Genomic DNA, 15854 nt, shown 5'->3' with positions numbered 1-15854 from the left:
TCATACGCACAAAAAGTGGCTTTCTACAGCGAATTCCTGAATATCACGCAGCCTTTCTACCGTTGCAGTACCCTATGATATTTCCTTATGGGACAAATGGGTATGCCGATGGCATTAAATTCTCTAGAAACCCGGATAATGTTCGTGTTGCAAGAGAGGGAAGGAGAGTTTAATGGATTGTTGTTGAGCAGAAGATTATTTCAACAATTTGTAGTTGATTGTTATTCTATGATTGAATCAGCTAGATTGCTATTTGTTCGTAGAAATCAGTACATTATTCGTAGAGAAATCTTATCTGGTATACAAGAGGTTGTTGATCGGGGAGACACAAGTTCTTCAATGGTTGGTTCAAGGATTGTCCTACCTTCTTCATTCACAGGTGGTAGGCGTTACATGTTCAATAATTTTCAGGATGCAATGACTATTTGCAGAAGCTTCGGATACCCAGATCTGTTTGTCACAATGACGTGTAATCCAAAGTGGCTGGAGATTGATCGTCACACGACTATACATGGGTTAGTAGCGTATGATCGATCAGATGTTTCATGCAGAGTTTTCCATTAATTGTAGCCATGTACACTATTGAGTTCCAAAAGAGGGGTCTTCCACACGCACACATTCTTTTATGGCTCGACGCAAGTAGTAAACTCAAATCACCTGATATGATTGATGTTGTAATATGTGCTGAGCTTCCAGATCCTGAGAGTGATCCTATGCTTTTTCAGGCTGTTTCAAACTATATGGTTCATGGACCGTGTGGATTAAGTAACACGAAATCTCCATGCATGAAGGATGGTCAATGTTCCAAATTCTTTCCCAAAGAATTCATAGATCATACATCATTTGACAGTGATGGATATCCTATTTATAGAAGGAGAAATACTGGCATCACAACAATCAGAAGAGATGTGCCATTGCATAATGGGTTTGTTGTTCCATATAATACGAAGTTGTTGTTGAAATATCAAGCGCATATCAACATTGAATATTGCAACAAGTCAAATTCGATCAAGTATTTGTTTAAATACATTAATAAGGGTGTCGATCGGGTTACAATGTCTATGTCTGTTGGTGAAAATGTCAATGGGGTTGACGAGATCAAACAATATTATGATTTTAGATATATTTCACCATGTGAAGTTGTGTGGAGAATATTCAAGTTCAAGATCCACCATAAATGGCCACCAGTGAAGAAATTGCGGTTTCACGTATCCAACAAGCAGGTTGTTGTTTTTAAAAATGATGTTGCAGTGGATGGTGTGCTAAATCGTTCAAGAAAGAAAATCACAATGTTCATGGCATGGATGAAGGCAAATGCCAAATATGACATTGCTAAGGATTTAACTTATGCTGACTTCCCTTCCAAGTTTGTGTATGATCGCGCTAAGTGCGAGTGGAGACCTCGGAAGCGAAGTTTCTCCATTGGAAGAATGAACTTCATGCCTCCTGGAACCGGCGAGCTATTCTATATGAGGCTATTACTAAATGTGCAACGTGGGTGTAGCAGCTTTGAAGAGTTGAGGACTGTGAAAAACCACACTCATGATACATTTCAGGAAGCCTGTGATGCGTTGGGTTTATTGACTGACGATCGACAATTTATTGATGCTATACATGAGGCATCTGAGCTAGGTTCCGGTTTTTATCTTAGAGCATTGTTTGTCAGATTGTTGCTATCCAATACAATGGCAAATCCCTTGAATGTGTGGGGAGAAATCATTTATTCATCTAGCTGATGGAATAGTCCACCAGAGATGAAAACAACTGAAGAACCCAGGTGATATGCGAAATTTCATTATTAAGTGTATTAGGAAAAAAAATTATTCACTAAACATTTTCTGAAGCATTGTTGTGTATGTTGCATTGTTGTGTATTTAAAATGCAGGGCTTACAATTGACGAGGAAAGTTTACGGAAACTTTGTTTGCTGGAGATTGAAAAGATTCTATTGGTTAATGGAAGATCGTTGAAATACTTCAATGGCATGCCCTATGCTGATTCAAACTTACTTGCTGAGTATGGCAATTTGCTAATGTTTAATGAAATGAACTATGATACTAATGATATGAGTCTTTTGCACACAGAATGTATGCAGAAGTTGAACCCAGGCCAGATGAATTTGTTTTGTGAGATAATGGCAGCTATTAGTAGTGATAAAGGGGGTTTCTTCTTTGTTTATGGGTATGGAGGTACTGGGAAGACATTTCTTTGGAAAACTTTAACATACAAACTTCGAGCTGAGAAAAAAATAGTCTTGAATGTTGCATCTAGCGGTATAGCATCGTTGTTATTACTAGGAGGTAGAACTGCCCACTCATTATTTTCCATCCCTTTAAATTTGGATGAGGACTCATGTTGTTTTATATCACAACGAAGCCCAAAAGCAGAATTACTTCAAGCTGCAAGCTTAATCATTTGGGATGAGGCCCCAATGGTTAACAAATATGCATTCGAGGCACTTGACAGAACATTACGAGATATTATGAAGGTGAAGGTAAAGGATAGTATGGATAAACCATTTGGTGGAAAAACTGTTGTATTGGGTGGAGACTTTAGACAAATATTGCCTGTTATATCGAAGGGTAGCAGGGCAGATATTGTTATGGCCACTATTAATTCGTCCCGTTTGTGGAGACATTGCAAGGTTCTTACATTATCTGAAAATATGCGGTTGCTATCTAACTCATCCGCTGAAGAGATTGAGTGAAGAAGTACGTTCATTTGCTAAATGGGTACATGACCTTGGTGATGGTAAATTAGGTATTTCGAATGATGGTGAAAGTGAAATCTGTATACCAGATGATTTTTTGATTCAAGGTTCTTCAGATTCAATTTCTGATATTGTTAATTTCACCTACAGCGACATCTGTCAAGAAGCTGTAGGTGTGGATTATTTCAAAGACAAGGCAATTCTTGCCCCAACATTGGATGCAGTTGCGTCTATTAATCAGCATGTGCTATCTCTTATTCAGAGTGAAGAAACGACGTATTCAAGTTCTGACACCATTTGGAAGGTAGACGAACAAGTTGGAATTATGGCTGACTGGATAACAACAAAATTTCTAAATGATATCAAGTGCTCTAGTGTACCTGATCATAAATTAGTGCTGAAAAAGGGTGCTCCAATCATGTTGATGCGTAACCTTGACATATCATCAGGATTGTGTAATGGCACTAGATTAATCGTGGAGCATTTATGCCCAAATGTCATTGGTGCTACTATTATTACTGGTACGCACACTGGCAAAAAGACTTTTATTTCCAGAATGGATTTGATACCTTCAGACCCCAATCTGCCAATCAAATTCATGCGTCGTCAGTTCCCAGTGTGCCTATCATTTGCCATGACCATAAACAAGAGTCAGGGGAAGAGTTTATCTCATGTAGGTGTATATCTACCGAAGCCTGTTTTCTCTCATGGTCAACTCTATGTTGCTGTTTCAAGGGTGAAGTCAAGATCTGGGTTAAAAATTCTCATTTATGATGATGACATTAGCAAACGTCATGTCACGAAGAATATTGTGTACAAAGAGGTCTTCCAAAAAATATATTCTTGATTTCGACGAGATTAACTAAGAATATGTAAGTTTTACATTAACCCATTCGTTTTTTATTACTGTCCTACATTCGTATATATTCTTGACTTTGTTACATTGATGCCCAAGTGTTCTGGATAAAAATGTGTTACATTTATTTTTTTCTTTCAGGTAACTTATTACAAAAATCAAATATGTATGTAATTTATTGCACCTGTACATTTTAGGCTGACCAACTTACTTCCAATAAGGAGCCTATTGACAATAATTAACTGCACATCTAAAGAATGCTTAAAACAAACCAAGTTTTCACATATAGCCATTTAGGCCACCAAGGTACCTGCACGTGTCACACACCACTTCAGCGTTGATTGTTTTATGGCTTCACCCAGTGATTCAAAAACTACATACCAAGATTGATCACATTAACTTATGCAAAACACATACATGGCTAGCTTAAAGGATGGAATAACCAACCTGTAAAGATAAATGTGAAGAATACCAATAGTTGCATAACAAATTAAAGAGTTGAATAACAAACCTTAAGGCTGAATTCATAGTCAGTACTCCTAAAATCTAAAACTAATTATATACATGAGAAGAAAAGGTTAAGAAACAGATCTATTATTTTTTTTTAAAAAAGATGCAGTGGTTCATTCCCATTTCTACTGCACGTTTTTTAAGTCAAATATCTTTGAACTTTAGCAACCAGGTTCAACGTCATCTTGATTTCCAATCCCGTTTCAGAATAAGGTAGAGAGACATAGCTTAGTTGTTATTAATTGAAAGAATCATAGAGAGGATTTAATCTCAAAAATTTATATGATAGGATATGTGTTGATAATATATTCTATCAACCTGTATATTAAGTTTTGTTTTTATTGTACCTATATAATAAGTTATATACAATGCATTATATACACTACAAATGGAGGGTTCAGGGAAAATCTTTTGAGAAAGGAACTATCAGTGGGGACGCTGTATTTTTAGGTGGTGCATGGTGGGACAAAATTTGGATTTTATCATGGAGCAAATACTGGTGGTGTAGATGAGGATGACTACAAGCCTGATCTCACTTCATATGTTTATGTACCTTTGGAGCACTTGATTCGCATCCTCCCTATTCTTAGCTAACTTTTGTCTATGGCCCATTGCAAATTTGGTTTCCAGAAAGGAGATATCCAAATTTGAGTTTGCTAGCAGCTAAATCTCCCTGTCTCGCTTCTCTTAAGAGCTTTAATTTGAGAATTAGTGGACAGCTACTTATTATCATTTGTTGTATCTAATAAATTTTGAATCATATGATATGAGTTGATTTTGTGCTATCTACAAATTTTGATGGATGTGTTTTCAACTTTCATTTTTGAAATTTAAATATGTTGATATCATAAAAATCTTACTCATTCAAACCCCACAATAAATTGATTCTTAATGTATTCAAATTGAATATCTCCACAATCAATGGCTGTTACTTTTTTTTGATAAGCAGTCAATCAATGGCTGTTATTGATCCAGTTTAAAGAGAATTAATTGTCTAAGCATGAGAAGAGGAGTCACACACTACAAAAAAAATGTTATTTAGTGGGGTTTTTTTTGCATTTAGTGGGGGTTTTCAACCCCCGCGAGTTACTTAGCGGGGGTTTTGAAAAATCCCGAAGTTACACTCCCCACAAATCATTAGCGGCGTTTTTCAGCAAACCCTGGTACCTGTATATGGATTTAGCGGCGGTTTTTAGCGGGGGTTTTAAACCTCCCTTATCCGCAAGCTTTTTTAACGGGAGTTTTAAACCTCCCTTAAATGCAAGAGATTATTTACAGCCTAGAATATATTCTAGGAACATTTTTAACCTCATAATCCAACATAACAAAACACTTCAATTAAAGAAACAAACCCATAGACAACTTACAATCCAAAATAACCCATACACAACTTTCAATCCAAGAAAGCCTATAGCTAGAATGTAAAAAACAATCTTTGAAGCCAGTTATCAGGTCACAATATGAAGTTCCTGAGTCATGCTAAAAGAAAGTTCAGATTACAGGAACTCAAAGGTTACAAATTTCCCATTACTCTGTCAAGATGAATATTCCAAACTGAAAAATATAGACTATTAAGTTCCGCTCGGTTTTCTTTGGAGTTTGGATTTTCTTTTCTTCTCTTACATGCTTTGCTTCTCTTCTTCTTCCTCATTTCATTATGGGGTAGGGGTTGGTAAAAAAACTAGATAGATACATTATACAACACCTCATCAATCATCATCTAAATATCAAGCATAAATGTATCATGAACCAACCTGAATAACATTTATAACTTGCTTGGTTGCCCATCCAAATAGAGTAATACCAATTAGGAAAGAAATCAATGATATATTTTGGAGAGTACTCCATACAACCTGAAAATGAAAACTTGAGAAACTGAGATTATAGCAAGAAACCTTTCAGATAAGTAACAACAGTAGAAAGTAGAAACAAAGAGAGAAAATTTACATCCATCAATTTCCCTGTTTGAGTCTCTGAAAGATAAAACAGAGTTAAGTAAAGAACCTGTAGTATATTAAGGATAAGAAGCATGTGTTTATTGGGTGCACTACTGGTCTTAATTTCTTTCATTCTCAAGGTATATGCTATTGCTTACAGCATAGGTCGGTACACATCTTCTATAACAGGTAAAAAAGGAAGGAAAAGAAAGTAAGCTTAAAATGTAAATTTAGTTGGAGAACCACTAGTAACTGACAAATCCTACAAATTGAGCTAAAATTAGCAGAGACTATAGAAGAAGGGGCAAGTGACTGTTTCCTAAGATGGACATAAGATGAACAACACACCAAAAATCTAAACTTCTCAAAGAATCTATCTCATTTTTCTAGAGAAATTACACTAAAACCACTTCAAAAGTCCATCTTCTAAAGTGTCATGATCTTATTTATTTATTTATAAATTATTCTATGATTATGAACACACAGTTTTCTCTGCAGCATCCCAGGCCTTCTTTCTTTATTTCAGTTTCAACTTTGTCAGTTACTATTTTCACTCGTTCAAATATCAAAACCAATCCATTCATTTGTTTTTTAATATTCTCTTTTCCCATTCTAACTAGTATAAATATATCTTCTAAAGTGTCATGATCTTATTTATTTATTTATAAATTATTCTATGATTATGAACACACAGTTTTCTCTGCAGCATCCTAGGCCTTCTTTCTTTATTTCAGTTTCAACTTTGTCAGTTACTATTTTCACTCGTTCAAATATCAAAACCAATCCATTCATTTTTTTTTTAATATTCTCTTTTCCCATTCTAACTAGTATAAATATATTTTCACACCCCTCACTCATTGCCACCCCCCATCATAACAACTCTCATTCTTGCCTGCTCTTATCTTCCTAGAAGTAACAACCCTCACCAATGTTTCAGAACTTCATCCTACTTCACTAGTTTAAACGAACTCCAAATAGATGTTTCATTCTCTAACCTATATAGTTCGTACACTTTAGACAACCAAACATGTCTAGGATAAAAAAATACAACCTATGGCTATCCTCAAGTTTCTCGCATGATCTATCAATACTTCAACCTTCACTGTTACACTGTCCCTTTGAAATGCAATTTACATGTGAATCTGGATAAAAACAAAACGAATTGATACAAACAACCACTGAAGATTGAAGAAGAAAGAAAACTGATGTCATTGAAGTAGATGCACTCCAGAACAAGGATCATAGGAATCTGGTCTATATTATTTTTTCTGTGTAGTGCACACAGGCTAAGATGCTAATTAGTCATAAACTCATAACGCACCACTAAAAGCATATACATATTCTACTCAGCAGTATTTATTTCTCCCAAGGAAGATTTGAAATCGATACATGGTTTAAGAAGAAAGTGTTCAAATGGCGAAATTAAATTTCACCAAACAGTCAGTTTATATAAATGAGTTAAGCTCAAGTTTTGCAGGCTAACCATTAAAAGCTCATTAATATCTTGTGTGTATGTAAGCTGATTTTTGTGGGTTGTGGAAACGCTTGAACCTTGGCATGACTGCATAAACAAAGCAAAAACCTATCAAGCAACAAAATGATTAATAGCTCAAAATGACAGTACCAATCAGTTCCCAATAACAGTATAAAAAAAATTCTGCTTCATAAAATAATGAAATGATAAGGAAAATATGTTCTTGTAGTGCAATAGAGATTGCCTTGAAACTTATTCCTGCCTAAAACACAGTTAAAAGGAGAAAACAAGCCATTAAACATCAACAAGAACAAGCTCTTATGGGGAGCAAGCAAAACATAATACCATCACTGCGTATAGAAATATAAAATAGAGATATGCAGCTATAAGGGATAATCCCATTTATACTGGCTACAAACATCACCAACACAAGACTTGGAAAAGTAAATATAAATACTAGTGTGCAACGTTCTTCTATAACAGAATATGCAGCTGATGTCAATGCTAGATGCTGATATCAAACAGAATAAATGATTTTATACTATTCGCTTTGTTTCTAATATAGGAATTTTAGTAGCTAAAAGGGGTTCCCCATTCAGATTCAACTTGAGTATTTCATTGAAAAATTGGGATAGATCCAAGTTATCAATCGTATGAAACAAGTCAACACTCCCAGAAGTCAATTGAAACTGGAAAACCTGTATTCACTTCCACAGTTTTACTCGATCATATCATACCAATCCAGCCATAGAAATTCAAGTTAAGCAAACGAAATCGACTTACCTTCCAGCTCCTAACAATGTCTAGGTTCCAGCTCCAGAGAATTTCTGCCTAATTTGTGATTCCAAAGAGAAACAAAACTCAAAATCAGAAGCAAAATTGAAACTCATATGGAAGTGGAGTTGAGTTCTTACCAGGAAAATGCAAGTGAAGCAGAGATTGAGCGTTTTCTCGTGAAACACTGGAGATTGAGGAATCATGAAGAGAATCGAGAGTAGATTTTAGGGTTTAATCGAGAGTGGAATCAGGAGAGTGAAATTGAGAGTCGAATCAGAAGAAATCGAGAGTGAATCAGGTTGAAATCGGTGGAAATTGAGAGATCAAATCAGGTTGCAATCGGTGGAAATCGAGAGATCAAATCGGTGGAAAGGATTCAGGAGCTTCCATGGTTAACGAATCAGGTTGCAATCGAGAGAGTCAGAATGAGAAACGAGTTCAGAGTGAGAGTGAGAGTGAGAGTGAGATGAGAGTTCAGAGAGTGAAAATTGGGAGAGTTAATAACGTAATTTTTTGCGGGGGTTATTAAAACCTCCCCTAACTAATGAAAATTAATGTAATCTGCGGGGGTTTTAACAACCCCCGCTAAATAACCCCCACTAAATAACGTTTTTTTTGTAGTGACGTGTATAAAACTAAGCAGTATGGCCACGGTAAAAAGCTCTCAATTTAGTTTCCAATGAATTGATTCTTACAATTTTCTAATAGTATAAATTATAATAATTTTTTTATTAATGTCCTTTGTGAATAGTTAGTAGAGATACTAATTCGGAGATTTTCTTAGTTTTTAATTATCATTTTCCATTTGTATATTTGTATGTAAATTCAAAAAGTAAATAACATCTATATGTACATTTTATTATATAAAATTCATTTATAAGGTGAATAAAAAATTAATAAATTTAAATTGCCTCATCTGAACATACTGAAACAAAATCTAGAATAATATAATTAGTCTTCACCCTCAAGCTTTTTTCTGTGTCTATATCATCTAACTTAGATTAGAATAACCAAGGATATTAAGCTATATTTGAAAATATTTTACATTTAATTATTTGTAAAAAAAAAAATTGAAAAAAAATAAAGAGGCCCCATAAACGATGTCGTTTTGTTTGTGAAGGGTGTAAATTAGGTCATCTAACCTTTCCTCTTACCTTAGAAACGTTAACCCTTTTCTCTGTCTCTTCTCCAATTTTCGCCCCCCACCTTCATAGAGACCGAAGGATCCTGTCGAAACAGCAAGAGCTTGGTAGCTTGGTCTCCAACTTTCGCCCCCCATCAACCAGCACTTCGTTCGTAGGCCATTTCGAAGGTAAGGGCAACAATACGTCCACCAAGTATTTCTTAATCTTAACGTTTATCTGCTATAGCTCTCTTGATTTACTTGCTTGGCTGATTGCTGTGTATTGTGGTGCTGTGATGACCCTCGACCCCTGCATTCTCAGATTTAGAAATTGATGCAGTGAATTTCTTTGCTTTGTGGAACATGACAAGAGTAATCAGGACTATATCTGTGTTAAGTTTTGAGTGACACCAGTTTTTTTCGTTGTTTTTCCACTGCTATGTTTGTTTTATTTTCCCTATCCTTTTTTTCGCTGTTTTTCTACTACTATGTATCAATCTGCATTTGGGTTCTTCACAGTGGCGGATCCAGGACCCCGGACCAGGGGTTCAAATTTTTCAAATGAGCACATTGATAAAAATATAATTAAAAACATGTGATTTTTTTTTTTAAGCAAAATTGTATTAAATAAGAGTATTAGGGGGTACTCTAACCCAAGATACAAGAGAATAATTACAAGGGAAGGAAAGGTAAATAGAAAGAAAAAAAACAGAACAAGCAGGTCCAAGATCAGTACAGAAAGCAAAAATCGATCCTACAACCATCGATCCTACAACCAGTGAATTATGCAGACACAAAAAGCTCCCTGCATTCTAAATCTCACCTTCCCCTGCATATGCAAAAGTCAATCACTTTAGGCACAAGACATAACACATAAATACATAATAGTAGTTGTCTAACAACATCAGCAATTAAGAAATCAAAGCCAAGGGTGCAGATTTGGCAAATTTCACAAGCATCGACCCAAACAATATCTTGGGTTGGACATCCAATCATATGTTGAGAAAACAAACCTCTTCTCATTTGTGCCAAGTCAAAAATCTTTTCTACATCCTTATCACCGTTTCTGAAAATGATTTTGTTTCTTAAGAGCCATAGAATCCAAACCAGTGCATGCCACACAGATTTTGCACCCCTCCTTTGATTTGCTGTCCAAAATTCTCCCCCAAACTGTAGGAAATGTGCTCAACACGATTCCGGTATTACCGATAGTATGCCTAGCCACCTATTGCATTTCTGCCAAAAATCACTTGAAAAATCACTCTCACGTTTAATTTTTTTTTTGGAGAAGAAAATGAATGTATTGATTCCTCAGGCTAATAAATTATTAGTAATAATACACAAGAAATTTCAACAACGTTCATCCTTCCCATGAAAGCTAACAATAGCATGGAAAAATAAACAAAATAACTTAAGAACAGCCGAACAGGTGCTATAATATTTGCAATGGGAGGTGAAGGATGAGTGAGAGAATAACGACGGTCCAGGTCAAGGAATTTCATTCTTTTTTTCAGTCCCTTTCAGATCTGAAGCATCCCTTTCTGCTTTCTGTGCCCTCCTTTCATATCTAAAGCATCCCTGCCCCTCCCTCACTTGAGAGGCGCGCGGCGGTGGTGGCATGGCGTGGTGGTGGGCTGGTGGCCGGTGGTGGGCTGTGTGTGTGCTTCAGTGCTTGTTGACGGCCAGATCTAATGAGATTGTGAGAGAGGGAGAGAAAGACTGGGTGAGGGGCGTGACTGCGTGAGTAGTCTGTCTGTTTGTGAGAGAGAGAGAGGTACAAGTGGGGTCAAGGGTGCAAATTAAAAATCTCAGGGTGTTCAAAAAAAAATTAATACAGGGGGGTAAGTAGAAATTTTTATTTTTTCAGGGGGTTCAACTGAACCCCCTCACTCCTATGTGGGTCCGCCCCTGGTTCTTCATGAGATTTTGTAACATTATTCTTTGTCAATCAATGGGTAACAATACTCTTCTCCCTATTTCTAATCTATGTAATGGGTCTTTATCACTTGGGGTCGGTTGTACAATAGATTGGGTTTTTGGCAGTATGTGGCCACTTAGGTAGGTTTGTTGTCATCTCTGAAGCACGGATACCGCTCAACCCATGCATATCCCCGTGTCGACACGCGTCGGACACGGATACGCGTACGATACGCGTGCGATACGTGTCGGACACGCCGGAAAAAAGCCTGATACGGCGAAACGCACGGATACGGATAGCGCGACGTTTCGGACACGGCGGGGGGCGGCGGATACGCGTCTCGTCAGGGCGGAGCAGGGGAAAGAAAAGAAGAAAGTGGGAGAGGGAGAAAAAGGCACCTGGTAGTTGACGGCTACTGCTGATGATGAACAGTGGCAGAGGCCAGAAGTTAAAGAAAGGATACATAATTAGGGTTTGGTATTTGGGCTATTCCTAAAAAAGAGTGGGGGCCCAAATAGGCCGTGTTTTTTAAAGTGGGTTGTTTCTTTTAAAACATTTTCAAATTGGGTAAACAAAAAAACACTAGGTAAATATTTTAAACTTGTTTAGTTTTTGAAAAAAATAACTATAATATTTAGTTAATATATTTATTATAAAAAGTGTGGCCATATGTTCCAATATTTAAAAAAAAAAAGACACTTATTCTATTAGAAAAAAAAAACTAAGTTAATGTATCCTATATCCTACTTTTGATAATATGTTACATGACATATTCTCTATATTTTTTGAGTTTTTTTTATATATATATATATGTCGTATCCCCGTATCCTACTCTTTTGATTTTAGCCGCTGTATCCGTGTCCGTATCCGTGTCCGTATCCGTATCCGTATCCGTGTCCGTGCTTCATAGGTTGTCATTAAGTTATAGATTGATAGATTGGATACATTGTATATGTAAACATTAAATTTAAAAGTTAAATTAGTGTGGATTTTGTTCACATTGAAAGATTGTCACCCAAGTTGTTTAGAAGTTTACAACGTATAAAGTTTAGCCCTTCCAAAACAGAAGTTTAGCCTTTTACTTTGTCAACCTCCTGTCAAGTGTGTTTCAAAATGTTGTCCCTTGATAGTGACTGTGATTTCATGTTTTCTGCTATATGCATAATTATACAGTGGTTGAATTTAGCTCCTTATAGTGTTTATGTTTTCATGTTTCCTGCCTTATGTATAATCATTATACACTCTATTTGCCTTTCAAAAAAAATTGAAGTGTCTATATTTCATCCGTCCACCATTTTTTCATTATACTCAGTTCTGATTTGTATAGACATAGCTAATCCATTACAAATCTTCATGTCGTATCCAAATTATTTACTACTTATTAGCTATTTTGGGGTCAATGACGTTTTAGCAGATAGATCTGTTTTGGATATCTATCATGGCCGGAGTCAGATTGTCAAACCTTCCAAAAGGAATGAATAATTTTATAATTATCCACCACCCTGACCCGGTAAGCATTTATCTCTCATAAGGTCATCAAGTTAAGTTTTGTAAACTCTCCTATAGAAGTGAATATTTATGAAATAAATACCTGTTGTACAATTTATTTTACTTTGTTTGTGGTCATGATTATTGCAAACATCTTTTGTAGGATTCTGCATTGCTTCGTAGGCGGTTTGTTAGAGGTCATCCTGTTATCATGCCGTATCAGAATGTTCTTCTCACTAATCTGGCCAATAATACATTTTCTTTGAGTCTTAGAACAGTGGATGGAGACAAGGTAATGGAAGGTTTTCAGGAAATCTGTCAAGCGCACCATATTAATGGAACTGTTAGGGTCCATTACACGTACATTAATGGGAGTCAGTTCAATATTCGGATTTTCCACGATGAGTACACAAAGGTAGCTTACATAGTCCAAGAGGAGGAGGAATTTGATGATGAAGAGGAGTTTGCTTGGTTGAGTGATATCACTAAGCCAATGTCATTCGGAAGGCAATGCCTGGTAATACTTATCCCATTATCCTTTTCATGTTGTCAAGTATAAGTGTCTAGTAAGTGATTTTTTTTTTGCTGTATTTTTTTAGCATATCCCTGCCAGTGTCGTGCTTGAGCTTATTCCACACAGACCTCATTCACTGAACATCATACTGCTAGATGGCAATTTAAATGTCTGGACGCTGCAATGGGCAGATGGTAGGCCCAATGCAGTTGAGTTTGGTCACGGCTGATATGAGTTCGGTAAGGAGAAACGAATCCGTGCTAGGGATCAACTGCAATTCTATAAGATGTATCAGCCAGATACCTATCGGCTTGTAGTTGTCCGCCACTAGATTATTAGATGATGAAGGGTTATTTTTTTTTAACTGTGATGTTTATTTAAGACGATGTTAATTACCTAATGTTCCGTGCTAGAACATAGAGAGGGAAGGTAGTACCCAAAGTATGAGGACGGTGATGAGAATGCTTAGAGAGAGAAGCTCTAACCGCTTAGAGAGAGAAGCTCTAATCGCTTAGAGAGAGAAAATGTAACTGAATTTCAATGCTATCATAATTCTGAATGAGCTCAGAGTCCCTTACAATTGGTATTTCCCCCTATTTATAGAAGTGGGGTTTGGGCTTTGGCGCCTTTAACCTGCATAAATGGGTCAGTCGGGCCTTGGGATAGGTGGCCCAAGGCCATGGTGCGTCCCCCGCCCAAAATCAAGTCTCCTGGGCGAGGGACCCAGAGGTCTCGCCCAGTCCACAAGTCCACAAGACACCGAGCTCGAAGCATGAGAGCTAAGTGTGTCTTTAAGCAAAAAACAAGGCGACATTCCTAAGAATACTGACTAAGACCTAAAAACCTTAAGAATCCAGAAGTGAAAAACAATGGCCCACATGACCTGGTAAATAAAGCTTTTACAATCAACATTTTGGATCTTCAGTCGTGCCCTCCCCTTTCAGGCGATCCAAGTCCACGAGCAGGCTTGTGGCGAAGGCTCCTAGTCCGCCTGCCTCAACATAGTTGCGCACATGTCTTGAATCGTGATACTGTCGCGTATCGCGTCCATCCCACGCGTCAAGCCTTGAAATGACGCCAGAGTCAGTGAATCCCCAAAATCTCAACCGCTACCTTTAACATGTCCCTTCCAGTCACCTCACAACTTTGACAATTTGAATTTCAACCAATCGGTAGCAACTGTTGTGGCTTTCATTTAATGCGGCACCCCTGTTTCCCCAAAATCCGTGTCACGTCTCCTGAGGTAATCATTCCACCTTTGCCATGATGAGACACGTTCTCCCAACCGTCTCTCATCCTGACCTTTAAATTCAACTCCCTTCTCTCACTTACCACTTTTGAAACCCTCCATAGCCTTGGAAAGTTAACCAAGCTAATACCCCAACATCTTCTCCTCTTCCATCTCAGTTCCCTTCTGCAAAAAGATGACTCCTCAACGCCGCACCAAAAGATCCTCACGACTCAAAAGCCCCGCCCAAACATCCCGCGCCCCGACCACTTCTCCTCCTGCCGGGGGGCATCCCCTTCATGAAAATGAAAAGAATGCCTTCTGGCACAAAATTCTTTCTACCCTCCCTTCATCCGCTACCAGAGAAGCCGTTCTGAAAGCCATATGCCAACCCTCCGAGCTGTCCACCGACAAATCCAACGCCGAGCTGGCTCGCCGAGTCGGAGGGTTATGCCACGAAAAATCTCTCGAAGATGTCCTTATTACCAGCCGGGGCCTGAGTAGTCGTCGCCCCTGGAAATGCCGCACACTCGAGCAAGGCGCGGAAGTGCCTCACTTCTTCTACGTTTATGAGTACTTCTTTCTTGACCTGGGGATCAAAGTACCCTTCTCCCCCTTTCTTTGTCAGGTTTTGAGAGAAATCAACGTGGCCCCAAGCCAACTTCATTTGAACGCTTGGGCCTTCGCCCGATGCTACAAGATTGTAAGGCCCGAGTTTTTAAGTTTATGATAAGTGAATAAACTTCTTATTCACGATTAGGGTTGATGTAATGTGAAGGGAAACCTGAACGAAAGTTTATTAAATGAAATATATTTATGAAGGAGAAAGTTCAGGAAAAGTCAAAGGATTGTATCGAAGTCGATTTAAGTTATAGCACGACTAATATTCGCATTTAAAACCTAGGACAAGAACCTTAGGAAACAAAACTATGTTCCAGCTTTGGAACACTATAGGAATATAATTTCCAACAAACTTTCAGCTTTGGAACACTGTAGGAATTTAGTCCAAAAATCTTTAGAGAAATATTAGAACTTCTCTTTTTCCATATATCACAATCATTTCGAGGCGAAACACTAGGATCTACGAACGTCCGATTCCAATCATCGGAAGTTTGCCGAAACCGAATCCCTGGTATTTCAAAACCCTAAAATTTCTCGACAATGAAGACTTTTTCTATTCAGAGCTTCAAATGAATATTCCACACGCGTACACCCATTTCTCTTGATGATTTCAATCTTTCTTCCGAAGGAAGTTTTCCATTCCGACATTCGATGCAAAAAGCAACTTATCGGGTAAAATAGTTTTATACCGACTATGCT

At 37.4% G+C, this 15854-nt stretch overlaps 1 protein-coding gene across 1 annotated transcript; it reads left to right on the top strand.

The window, feature by feature from the left end:
* The first annotated feature begins 572 nt into the window (after nt 1-572).
* LOC130745248 (uncharacterized) lies at nt 573-4669 on the top strand. The gene is made up of 4 exons (XM_057597423.1): nt 573-1638; nt 1886-2623; nt 2760-3532; nt 4526-4669. The coding sequence occupies exons 1-4, from the start codon at nt 573-575 to the stop codon at nt 4667-4669; spliced, it is 2721 nt and encodes a 906-aa protein (XP_057453406.1).
* The last annotated feature ends 11185 nt before the right edge of the window (nt 4670-15854 follow it).

The sequence above is a fragment of the Lotus japonicus genome, chromosome 1, assembly GCF_012489685.1.
Source record: "Lotus japonicus ecotype B-129 chromosome 1, LjGifu_v1.2".
NCBI classification, from domain to species: domain Eukaryota; kingdom Viridiplantae; phylum Streptophyta; class Magnoliopsida; order Fabales; family Fabaceae; genus Lotus; species Lotus japonicus.
Note: the sequence above shows the minus strand (reverse complement) of the source record. Positions and strands in the feature narration are given on the sequence as shown.

Coding starts and splice junctions, on each gene's coding strand:
- LOC130745248 (XM_057597423.1), top strand. CDS start 573: ATGTACACTATTGAGTTCCAAAAGAGGGGTCTTCCACACGCACACATT. Junction 2,624..2,759: donor GGCCACTATTAATTCGTCCC/GTTTGTGGAGAC, acceptor ATGGTAAATTAG/GTATTTCGAATGATGGTGAA. Junction 3,533..4,525: donor AGAATATTGTGTACAAAGAG/GTCTTCCAAAAA, acceptor CTGTATTTTTAG/GTGGTGCATGGTGGGACAAA.